The sequence below is a fragment of the Sapajus apella genome, unplaced genomic scaffold (assembly GCF_009761245.1).
Source record: "Sapajus apella isolate SASKATOON/1434 unplaced genomic scaffold, GSC_monkey_1.0 scaffold3, whole genome shotgun sequence".
Classification (NCBI taxonomy): domain Eukaryota; kingdom Metazoa; phylum Chordata; class Mammalia; order Primates; family Cebidae; genus Sapajus; species Sapajus apella.
The window spans coordinates 27,487,561-27,500,700 of NW_022436943.1; the positions used below are offsets into that span (position 1 = coordinate 27,487,561).

General features: G+C 38.4%; 1 protein-coding gene across 1 annotated transcript in view; it reads left to right on the forward strand.

Moving 5' to 3' along the window:
* ATP6V1C1 (ATPase H+ transporting V1 subunit C1) overlaps positions 1 to 13,140 on the forward strand; it is a 49,423-nt gene that overhangs the window by 11,498 nt on the left and 24,785 nt on the right. The window contains exons 2-3 of the mRNA XM_032251453.1: positions 7,437 to 7,607; positions 8,969 to 9,036. Coding sequence (XP_032107344.1) covers positions 7,476 to 7,607; positions 8,969 to 9,036 — 200 coding nt within the window. The 5' untranslated portion in view covers positions 7,437 to 7,475. The remainder of the gene's footprint in view (positions 1 to 7,436; positions 7,608 to 8,968; positions 9,037 to 13,140) is intronic.

The window sequence follows — 13,140 nt, forward strand, 5'->3', positions numbered from 1 at the left end:
TAACTACTACCTCTCTAATGGGGTTTCTCTAACTACTAAATGAGCTAATACATGGGAAGTGGTTTGACTGGTGCTAGTAGGTAGGAAGCACCCAGTAAGTGTTGGCCGCTACGAACATTTGACAATCCTAGTTGTCTAACATTGCAGGGGTACACCTGTACCAAGAGAACCCTGGAGTAGGACTGCATATGGGGGAAGAGATGATGAGTTTGACTAGAAGTGTTGGGTTTTAGCTGCTTTTGAAACATCCAAGTGGAAAATGTCTTGTTGTCAGATGTGGATACTGGTTGGATATAACTCTAGATGCTGCAGAGGGCCCTGGGCTGGAGGCATACATTTCGGAAAATGTCCAGCATCTATGCTAGAATTGCCTCAAGTGTAGAGGAGATCATCAAGAAAGGTGCTATGTACACACATTAACACACACACATCGACACACGCGAATTAACACACACACACACACACACACACACACACACACACACACACACACACACACACACACACACACACACAGAAAAGGACACAGACCTGGCTCTGAGCCCTGAGGAACTCTACCTTTTAATCAGTGTGCCTTTCTAATCATCATCTCCTCTGTTTAGTGTATGATTTGCTACATTTGTGCCTGACTTCCTTCATATTCAAGATAAAATAAAGGGAGATAATTAGGAATAAAAACAAGCAGTGAAGGAGGTGGTGTCAGGTTCTCGGTGAGTTGGTAATAAGTGGCCACACTTTGACAATTTGTTTCCTTGCAGCTGAGAGAAAAAGGGAAATATGTTTAGCAACATGGATTCCATTTTCGATGAATAAAAACATACATATTCATCTGCAAAGAAAAATTTTGTTTCAAACTAAAATTGTTCTTAAAGGAGAATTTTTTTTTTTTTTTAGATGAAGTCTCACTCTATCACCCAGGCTGGAGTGCAGTGGCTCACTCTTGGCTCACTGCAACCTTCGCCTCCTGGGTTCAAGTGATTCTCTTGTCTCATCCTCCTGAGTAGCTGGGACTACAGGCGTGTACCATCACGCCCGGCTAATTTTTTTTTTGTATTTTTAGTAGAGACGTGGTTTCACCATGTTGGCCAGGCAGGTCTTGAACTCCTGATCTCAGGTGATCCACCTGCCTTGGCCTCCCAAAGTGCTGGGATTACAGGCGTGAGCCACTGTGTCCGGCCTCAAGGAGGAATTTTTTTCCATGACTTGTCTAAGTGACAAGTTGACAGTAGGCATTGTTTAAAAATGGGAAAAACAGATTTTGCAAAATACTAATGATGTTACTGTCATAGGTGGTTCTTACATTTTTCCTTAGGTACTTAAGTAGCTTTTCTTTCCTATTAGGCTTTTAATTAGGGTTAGTTTCCTTTCACTAGCAGTAGAAGAACTGAGGCCATGGCTTTGCCTGAAGCACAGATAGGTTCTGAAGCCCTCTTTTTTTGTATTTTTGACTTTATTCACCCTTGACATAAAAGACAAAGGCTACTTAGGAACCTGCAACTTTACCAATTTTTAATTTTTACAATAAAATAAGGGTTTTCTGGAAGACTGAAAAACACTTTTAAAAAACATGACTATATTTCTTGCCTTTGTTTTATCTCTAATGAGACTTTTTGATTGGTTCCGTCATTGTTATATTTGCATTTTATTTATTAATTCAACAGGCATTTATTAAGTCCTTGCTGTTGCCAGGAATTTAGTGTATGCTGGCTGTCAGGGTTTCACAGAGAAGATATGATTCTAGCCCTTCAGGATTTCTCAGTAAGGTGTAGATGAAAATATGTTATAAAAATGAGGGAGACTATGATGAGTGCATAGTAGGGGCATTGATAAAGTATAAGTAAGCAAAGGATATTTCCCATCTAGGTTACGGGGGAGAGTCTTGGGAGGTAGGGATAGGGTGGGGCAGCAGCTAATATAGTCACCCCCGGGAAATGCAGCCACATGGAAAGGGGAAGATCTAGGTACATTATTTTATTCATTCTTTCTAACAGCTGTGTGAAGAGATGTGTCGTATTTCCACTTTACAAATGAGGAAACTAGTAAGGGGGTAAAGTCAGAGTTTTAACTGTTGCAAGACTCCAAAATTTGTGTTCTGTCCTCCATGATCTGGCAGGTCCCTCAAATCTCTAATACCTGATCTCTAATATACTCAAAGTATACTTTGAATCTCGAATTTTGTGTGTGTCTTTTCATTTGGAGGAATTTGTTCTTCTAGGAGGTAGGATAGTTTTAGATGCTCTGTGATGCTGCTTTAGAAACTGTGATGATCCTGGATGAAGAGAACAAGGAAAGGAAGCTTGGATCCCTTTATCAGACTTCAGAATTCCCTGGCCAACAGGGTGCTCAGAGCCTGGAATATTGGGTGAAGGTGTTGAAGGTTACATGTGGATCTCTCTTCAAACATGAGAGCCCAGGCGCACCAGAGCACAGAACATTTTTTTCTTGTAGTGTGACACAACAACAATGTGGCCTTTAGAGTCAAACACAGCTAAATTTGAACCCTGTCTGCCACTTTTGTGACCTTGGGTGGACTACTAACCTCTTTTGTATATTACTACCTATCTCATGGGTTGTAGTGAGAATAGACTAAAATGAGAGGTATGAGAAGTGAAAAGCACAACATCAGACTGAGGCACCTTTTCCTTTCCTCTTCATCTTCCAATAACTAGGCTCAAGGGAGGGCTCAGTTAAAAGCTAGAATTTCGAGCACAGTGCCTCTTGTAATCTCAACATTTTGGGAGGCTAAGGCAGGAGGATTACCTAAGGCTGGAAGTTTGAGACCAGCCTGAGCAACATGTCAAGACTCCATCTCTACAAAAGTACAATTTTTTAAAAAGCTAAGTTAGAATACTTCTATCATATTCCTAGACGTTTTGTTCAGAATTTATCATGACATTATTTCCTTTGATCCTGATAAAAGCTCAGTGAAGTAGATAGGGCAATATTATTTATAGATGAGAAATGGGGTCCTCTTTTCTATTCCTTGAAATCCTTTGGAAGCCTGCTAGAATAAAAGATTTTCTGGAACTCTAAGTAGTATGATAGTGACATCTACTGTAATGGCTCATATGATTACAATCTTTGAAGAAGCTGCAGTTTAGATAATTTAGCACTATCAGGAAGAATTTAACACTTGATTTTATTACTTGCCGTTTTCGGAGGAGAGGAGGTATAAAAATATATCATTAAAATATACTTTAACGGAAGACCACTTGCATAAGATTATTATAATAAAACCTCAGTTTTTCAGAAACCACCATCACTTAGAAGATCTAGATTACTAAAAGAGGTTTAAAGATGCTATTAGATTTTCTAATAACTGAAAATGTTAAAGTTCAAGGTAGTCCTGTGAGGGATGTTTGTGCTGAAAAAGCTGATTTGGTAAGTGCAGGAATATTAACTGGAAGAAACCAGAGATAGGGAAACAGCCAACATCAAAGTGGCCAAAGGAAAGAGAAGAGGGTAGCCAGTTTTGGAGCAGCTCAGGTGAGGTGATCCACGTGTTGCGAAGAACAGAGACAGGATGACAAGGAGCCAGGACATAGGCCTACGACATTTCAGCAGGAATTTATTTTAAAAAGCAACTTCTTGAGACAGGTTCTGGAGTTAGTACATGTGTAGCCTGAGCTCCTACCCTTGCAACATTATACAATTAGATTGTTGAACATATTGACCCCCAAATACTTTTTTAAATTTATTTTTAAAAAATAAAAATATGCTGATCTTGAACTCCTGAGCTCAAGTGATCCTCCTGCTTCAGGATCCAAAAATACTTTCAAAACAAACCCAGACTCCAAAAGCATTGTCTACAATGTGTTATACTTGGTCATAAGAAGATAAAAACAGACTAGTAAGCATTTCAACTGGGTGTAAAACAGAAAGGTTGTACTTTCAGGATTAATTTGGTATCTAGATTATTCTCTGAATATCCCATTTGAAAGTTCACTGAAATTTTATTTTTAATAAATTTGCTATGCAGTGTTATGTTTTAATTTGTAAATTAAATACATTGTAACAATTAAAAAAATATTTAGTTTTGAAGTATTTCGGATATACAGAAAAATTTTAAATATTACCAGTTGACGACATCCATGCCAACTTAGCAAGTATTAACATTTTGCTATATTTGCCCCAGATTTGTTTAATGAAAACTTACATACAAAACTAAACTCCTATCTATGCCTGTTTTAGTATTTTCTGTAAGTTTATGTAACTATGAACAATATATACCATTGTGCGTTTTTTCAGTTGTGGAAATAGAAACTCTTACTCTGCTGGTAGGAACTTAAGTTGGTAGGGGCTTTGGATAACACTTTGACAATACCCAAAAGAGTTGGCAGCGGTCTGTGTCAGTTGTTTCCTGCTGCGCAATAATCCACCCCAAAGCTTGGTGGCTTAAAACAGTGATTTCTTATTTCTCCTAATTCTGTGAGTTGCTGGGTGGTCCCTCTGCTTGTTTTGCCTGGGCTCACTGATACAGTTGCATTCAGCTGGGAGAGTCGCTGGGCTGGAGGGCTCAAAATGGCCTCAGTCACATGTCTGGTAGTTCATGCTGGTTGTTGGTTCTCATGAGGCCTTGTCACTTGCAGTAGGCTAGACTGACTTCCTTATGTGGTAGTCTGAGAGCAGCGGTCCAAGAAACAGAAGTGGAAGTTGCACGACCTCTTGAGGCCTGAGCCCTGAACTCACAGTGTGGCTTCCATGTGTTTAGTTGGTCAAGCCAAGTTGCAAGGCCAGCTCCACCTTTTGATAGAAGGACAGACAAAGTCATACTGCATAGGAGCATGGAAAGACATGTCACCTCTATCTTTGAAGACATCCTGTAATTCAGCTATTTTATCTATCCCAGAGAAGCTCTTTCACAGATATAGACATATACACATTGTTCATAGCAGAATTGTTTATTATAGCAAAGACATAAAAACAATTTAACAGTCATTCCAGGAAAAAGTAGATAGTAAATTTTAGTTTATTCGTATAAGAGAATACTGTATATCAATTAAAATTAATGATCACTGGATAATTCTAAAAATAGGTTGAATGGAAAAATCAGGTTGGAAAAGAATATGGTAATATAATAGCCTTAAAGTTCAGTATTTGAAGTTTCTTGGGTAGGCTAATGAGGATTTTGCTTTTGCTTCTGTTTTGAAATCAAATCCTATCTTTGGGTGCCCTCATTAGAGCGTGGCGCTCGTGAGTAGCTTCCATCCTTGGATGGCCAGTTAAGCCGTGCTGTTCTCTGGCTAGACTGGCCATCACTAAAAAGCTTGTGTTTAGCTTGTTGGCCATTTCGGAAAGTGTAGCTCTTTCATTTCAGAAAGTGTAGGTAAAGCTGATAAAGGTTTGACTTCATCAGTAATGTTAGAAAAGTCCTCGTACAGTACAGTTTCTTTTTTTAAAATTTTTCTGTATGGTTTCTTAACATATTCATTTAATACCACCATCTACATCTGTACCAGTTTAACCTCCATTTCTTATCTGTAAATGGGAAGCGTAATATTTATCTCATAGAGGTGTTGGGAAGATTAATTTAGATAATAAATGCATTTAGACCAGTACTTTTTATATGATAGATCCTCTATAAACAGTAATTAGAAAATTAACAAGTATATAGGATGGCATCTACGTTAAGTTCACTTTCAATGGTATTATAATGAGTAGGTGGGATTAATTACCTACTCATTATAGGTAATTTAAGTAGATACTTTAATTAAAATGGGCTATGGTAATTATGAAAGTCCATTATGATTTTAACATTTTACATTTTAAAGAAAGTTTACATTTACAAACTTTTTTCACATTTGTTATCTGATTTTGTTCTTAGGACAACTTTGTAAGTAGTTACATTCAATTTAGAGACGTTGAATATTAGTTTCGGGAGAGGCTAAATAAGCAGTGTTAGCAGAAGGCTTGTGTTGGTTCTCATGAAGGCACATTAAAGTGGAAAATAATGGTACTGTAATACTTTGATTTTTATCACTTGTGTTTATGTGCTTTACCCACTTAGATTCTGATTAGATTTGTCTCTATACTTCCCCAGCCCCCCTTCTGTGTGCGTGGGAAGGGGAAGGAGGAAGAAAAGAAATTATAGAAGAGGGTTAGATGAATCTTTTTTTTTTTTTTTTTTTTTTTTGTGATGGAGTTTCGCTCTTGCCACCCAGGCTGGAGTGCAATGGCGTGATCTCGGCTCACCGCAACCTCTGCCTCCTGGGTTCAAACAATTCTCCTGCCTCAGCCTCCTGAGTAGCTGGGATTATAGGCACGCGCCAGCATGCCCAGCTGATTTTTTGTATTTTTAGTAGAGACAGGGTTTCACCATGTTGACCAGGATGGTCTCGATCTCTTGACCTCATGATCCACCTGCCTCGGCCTCCCAAAGTGCTGGGATTACAGGCGTGAGCCACTGTACCCGGCCCAGGTTAGATGAATCTTAATGGGCCTCTTTGAAAGGGGAGATCTGCAACCCGCCTCTCAGATCCAAAAATGTCACATTAATGCCACTCTCCCAACTCCCTATATTTTAAAATAGCCAAGCAGATTGTTAAGATTTTTTTGTTGTTGTTTTTGCAAATTTGTAAATGTTCAGTGGCAACTAAGTGTATTCATCAAAGATTTGAGGAGTTTTTTGTAGGTTGACTATAGATTAGAATTAACCACCAAATTGACTAGCCTTGTAGGATTTACTAAGCCAGTGTGACAAATTTATTTGGTGACGGCTGTTTATAAATGCATTGATTCAATTAAATTCTTTCTCCAGGATTAAAATTATGCTTTTAAAAAAAATTTCCTATTTTGGTTGTATGCTTTAAAAGTTTAAGATAGGTTGGGTGCAGTGGATCACTTGAGGCCAGGATTTTAAGGCCAGCCTGGCCAACATGGCAAGAACCTGTCTCTACTAAAAATATAAAAATTAGCTGGACATGGTGGCACACGCCTATAATCCTACCTACTCAGGAGGCTGAGGCACAAGAATTGCTTGAACCTGGGAGGCAGAGGTTGCAGTGAGCAGAGATCATGCCACTGCACTCCAGCCTGGGTGACAGTGAGACATTGTCTCAAAAAAAAATTTTTTTTAAGATAAACCTATAAATTTGTAACTCTTCAACTTTGTTGGTTGAAGGAAACTCTTGGTGGCTGGTATTTTGGGTAATCTCACTTCTTGACTATTTCACATTAAGGATGTTTTATAATGAAAAAAAGTAGGTACTTCACATATAAGGTTTTTATCACTCTTTCCTAGTATCATTAATAAATCATCTTTTCATCATTTATGTAGATTTACTTCTAGGTCAGTAAATTTCACTTTGCTTGAGATCATATGCCAGTATTAGATTAGTTTTGAAACAGGTTATTTGTTATAACTTCTCCTGTGACTCTGAAATACTTTAGAAACAAATGATAAATGTTTTTTTGTTTTGTTTTGTTTTACATTTTAGAATCTCTCTTGATTTTTGAGGAAATACCCAGTAACAAACATGACTGAGTTCTGGCTTATATCTGCTCCTGGGGAGAAAACCTGTCAGCAAACATGGGAGAAACTGCACGCGGCAACTTCAAAGAACAATAATCTTGCCGTCTCTTCCAAGTTCAATATTCCTGACTTAAAGGTGAAGCTGCACTGTGCAAAATTGCATGAGTTCATTATCTAGGGGAGGGCCAGTTCTCTCTTTTAGTGGAAATGAGATACCCAGATTCCTTCGAAAGGAAACCTCCTCTTCAGCCATTGGCATGATTTAAAATGTATCTTCTTCGAAATTTTAGAAGTAAACTACCAAAATGAATAACCTCTCTCTACTTAGGCTTTTTGTGTTTTTCTAAATTGCAGTGAAAAATCTTATGAAAGTATTTGATGTATTACATTCACAAATGTGATTTTCAGAAATGAAAACTCTTAGTAATATATTTTCTTAAATATTGTAGTGAAGTTTTTGTTACTAAATTTATATTATGCTGACTTACACTGTAAATGTGTTACCATAGCACATACTTAATAACACTTGGCAAATCTAACTCAGTTATTTAATCTAGTTCATCTATTTAAGATTACTGTGTTAAAGATCAGTAATCTAGCAGCCTCAAAGTGAAGCAGGTGTCCAGTAATCAGTTGATGGAACGTTTGTAAAGAATGGAAAAGATCATGATACTGACATTTTGCTGGTTAACTGAGTGAGGGCAGTCATAGGCAACATTCATTTAAGAAATATTCAAAATGACTGATTCTTGGCAGGGCGTGGTGGCTCATGCCTGTAAACCCAGCACTTTGGGAGGCTGAGGTGGGTGGATCACCTGAGGTCAGGAGTTTTAGACCAGCCTGCCCAACATGGTGAAACCCTGTCTCTACTAAACATACAAAAATTAGCCGGGCATGGTGGCAGGCGCCTGTAATCTCAGCTACTCAGGAGGCTGAGGCAGGAGAATCGCTAGAACCCGAGAGGCAGAGGTTGCAGTGAGCTGAGATCACACCACTGCACTCCGGACTGGGCAACAGAGCGAGACTCCATCTCAAAAATATAAACAAATACAATAACATGACCAATTCTTAATATTTTTGGAGTTACAGTTACCTTTGAGACAGGACGTTTCCTCCTAAACGTGTTCACTTATGCACAGTTTTGCATGTAGAATTTAATTACAGACCCTCTAGTGCACATCCATGGACCTCCTACTTAAGAGCTGGTGTTGTAAATTAAGACTTCACATGATCCAGTGTCATTGAACAGTACAAGCACAGACCTGTCTTTGAGGAGTCTTCAAGTCTTAAGTGGTGCTTATACCCGTGAATTAAAGGATTATCTTGTACATGTAAATAGCTTTGAAATATCTGGCAAATATCATTTAACTATGCTTACACATTATGAAATAAAATAGGGAGAATTTAAGATTTGTGAGAACTTTCAATCCAGACGTATCATCTTTTTTATTTAAAAAAAGGGTGCTGCCTAAATAACAGAGTATATTTTCCTTTTAGGTTGGCACACTGGATGTCTTGGTTGGCTTGTCAGATGAACTGGCTAAACTGGATGCATTTGTAGAAGGGTAATGTACTTATATGCATGGAGTAGAGCAAAATGGGAGACACTTATCAGGCTACCTGGACATTGGGTTTATTATCACATGTGTACTCTGCTTATAGGAATGGTTTTAGAAACAATGACTTTTTTCCCTTTGTATATCAATTTTATGAAGGTACGATTTACATAAAATACACCTGTTTGAAATATGAAAATACTGATTCTCTTTTTACTGTCTTTATTAAGATATAGTTTACATGCCATGCATTTCACCTGTTTCAAGTGTACAATTCAGTGATTCTTAGTGTATTCAGAGTTATGTAACCATTGCCACAATCAGTTTTAAATATTTCGTCATCCTCTATTCCTAGTTCCATTAACAGTCACTTCCTGTCCCTCCTCGCCCCCCTCCCCCAGCCCCACAAATTGTTCTGCCACTATAGATTTGCCTGGTCTGGACATATCTTGTAAATGGAATATAATACATGGTCTTTTGTGACTGACATCTTTTGCTTAGCATAATGTTTTATAGTTCATCCAAGCTGTTGCGTATATCTATATTTCTTTCTTTTTTTTGGTGACAGAGTTTTGCTCTTGTTGCCCAGGCTGGAGTGCAATGGTGTGATCTCCACTCACTACAACCTCTGCCTCCAGGGTTCAAATGATTCTCCTGCCTCATCCTCCCGAGTAGCTGGGATTACAGGCATGCGCCACCATACCCGGCTAATTCTGTATTTTTTTTTTTTGGGACGGAGTTTCGCCCTTGTTACCCAGGCTGGAGTGCAATGGCGCGATCTCGGCTCACTGCAACCTCCGCCTCCTGGGTTCAGGCAATTCTCCTGCCTCAGCCTCCTGGGTCGCTGGGATTACAGGCACGCGCCACCATACCCAGCTAATTTTTTGTATTTTTAGTAGAGACGGGGTTTCACCTTGTTGACCAGGATGGTCTTGATTTCTTGACCTCGTGATCCACCCGCCTCGGCCTCCCAAAGTGCTGGGATTACAGGCTTGAGCCACCGCGCCCGGCTGTATTTTTTTTTATTAGAGATGGAGTTTCTCTATGTTGGTCAGGCTGGTCTCAAACTCCCGACCTCAGGTGATCTGCCCACTTTGGCCTCCCAAAGTGCTGGGATTACAGGCATGAGCCACCCCACCCGGCCCCATTTCTTTTAAATACTAAATGATAATCCACTATATATGTATACACACACATATCACATTAACGCATTCATCAGTTGGTGGGCATTTAGTTTGTTTCCACTTTTTGGCTTATAAGAATAATGTTGCTGTGCTACACATTTGTGTACAAGTTTGTGTTCTCATACGTTTTCATTTTTCTTGCGTATGTACCTAAGAGTGGAATTTCTGGGTCATATGGTAACTCTATGTTTAACTTTCTGAGGAACTGACAGTTTTTTCCCAGAGTGACTGTACCATTTAATATTCCCACCAGCAGTATATGAAGATTTTCATTTCTTCACATCCTTGCCAACACTTGTTATTTGTCTTTTTGGCTATAGCCATCCCAGGGGTTATGAAATAATATCTCATTTAAAAAATTTGCATTTCCCTGTTGGCTGATGTGATGTGATGTGCTGAGTATCTTTTCACATGTTTTTTGGCCATTTGTTTTTCTTCCTTGGAGAAATGTCTATTCAGATCCTTTGCTCATTTTTTTTTATTTTGAGACGGAAAGTTTCACTCTTGTTACCCAGGCTGGAGTGCAATGGCGCAGTCTCGGCTCACCGCAACCTCCGCCTCCTGGGTTCAGGCAATTCTCCTGCCTCAGCCTCCTGAGTAGCTGGGATTACAGGCACAGGCCACCATGCCCAGCTAATTTTTTGTATTTTTAGTAGAGACAGGGTTTCCCGGCCTCCTTTGCTCATTTTTAATTGACTTGTCTTTTTACTGTTGAATTGTAAGAATTTTTTATACAGAATATGCAAGATATAAATCCCTTATCAGAAGTAACTTGCAAATATTTTCTCCTATCCTGTGAGTAGCCTTCATTTTTTTTTTTTTTGTTGAAACAGTCTTACTCTGTCGCCCAGGCTGGAGTGCAGTGGTGAGATCTCGGCTCACTGCAACCTCTGCCTCCTGGGTTCAAGCAATTCTCCCGCCTCAGCCTTCCATGTAGCTGGGATTATAGGCACTAGCTGCAACACTTAGCTAATTTTTGTATTTTTTAGTAGAGATGGGGTTTTACCATGCTGGACAGGCTGGTCTTGAACTCCTGACATCAGGTGATCCACCCGTCTCAGCCTCCAAAAGTGCTGGGATTATAGGCATGATCTGCTGTGCCTGGCCATGTCTTCGTTTTCTTGATTGTGTCTGTGAAGCATGAAAGTTTTACATTTTGATGAAGTACAATTAATTTTTTTCTTTTGTCACTTGTATTTTTGGCATCATATCTAAGACACCATAATCCAGGGTCATACCGTTTTATGTCTGTGTTTTCCTCTAAGAGTTCTGTAGTTTTAGCTTTCACATTGTGGTCTTTGATTCATTTCGAGTTAAGTTTTCTGTATGTTGTGAGGTAAGGGTCTAACTTGATTCTTTTGGATGTGAATATCTAGTTGTCCCAGCACCATTTGTTGAAAAGGCTTTTTTTCCCCATTGAATTGTCTTGCTACCCTTACTGAAAATCAATTGAATAAAAATGTGAGGGTTTATTTCTGGACTCTCAATTCTGTTTCATTTATCTATGTTTCTCTCCTATGCCAGTACCACATTGTCTTGATTATTGTGGTTTGTATTGGTTATTTTATTATTGTATTATTATTGATGATTGTAGCTTTGTAATCAGTTTTAAAATCAGAAAGTGTGAATTTTCCAACTGTTTATTTTTCAAGATTGGCTATTCTGGGTTCTTTGCCTTTTTGTGAGAATTTTAGGAACAGTGTCAAATTTCTGCAAGTAAGTCAGCTGGAATTTTGATGAGGATAGTGTTGAATCTGTGTATCAGTTTGGGGAGTAGCATCATCCTAGCATTATTGTCTTTGATCCATGAACATGGGATGTTACTCCATTTATTTGAGGATGGTTATGCTTTTTTCTTCAAAATTCAGTTGGAAGTGTTTTTCTAAACTGCAGTTTTTATTACTTTTGAAATTCAGGTACATGTGTATTTGAGCTGAAAATGGTTATAGGATGTTTCATAACTGCATTTTAATTAGTTGGTAGAATCAATCTACAGTTCCTTCAATTCTGGGGATACAAAGCTTTTATCTTAGGATTTTTAGAGGATTTTCTCATTTCTGCTGCTAAAATGCTTTTCTGATTTGATAAAACCACTTCAAGGCAATGGCTGTGGCAATACAGACAGAGGTCAGTGTTGCAGGGAGAGATCTTTTCACATAACAACAGGTAATGAGGAGGTGAACAGACCTAGGATGTATTGCTGGTCTTTAATATTTGAGTCAAGAAGGCCACTTATCAGACAGTTTCACAGTAGATTAGTTAAGAGATTGTAAAAGCTCAATTGGGACCAGACACTTGAACATTAGATGGAAAAGAGAAGATGAAAGGAAAAGTGACTTTTAGGATTATAATTCCATATATTCATATAGAGCAAATGATTATTATGAATTACTATAAATATAGTGGAAATAATTATGATATACTCAAAGCACTAACTGATGGAAAGAATAGTCTTTTGGTTTCTTGCTTATACATTTTTAATGAAGAAAATAAGGAAACTTTTTTTTGGTTGTCATCCCTAAAGTGAGTCTTCCCTGAGGTCTCATCTACCTCATTACAGTGACAAGTTATGACAATCAAAGAGACACTGAGAAAGGAGGTTCCTGAGAATATAATTATTAACATTTATTTGTACCCTTATTGGTCACCTTGATGTCTTTATAGTTCTTTCTTTAAATTGTTAATGGATGTCCTGCATATAATTTAAAGTTTGCTCAGATTTTAAATTTTATTTATTTTTTATTTTTTGTAGAGACAGGGTCTTGGTATCCCCCAGGCTGGAGTGCAGTGGCGTAATCATAGCTCATTGTATCCTTGAACTTCTGGGCTCAAGCAATCCTTTCACCTCAGTTTCCCAAGTAGCTAAGACTACAGGCTTGCACACCACATCCAGCTAATTTTTATATTTTTATTTTTGTGGAGACAGGGT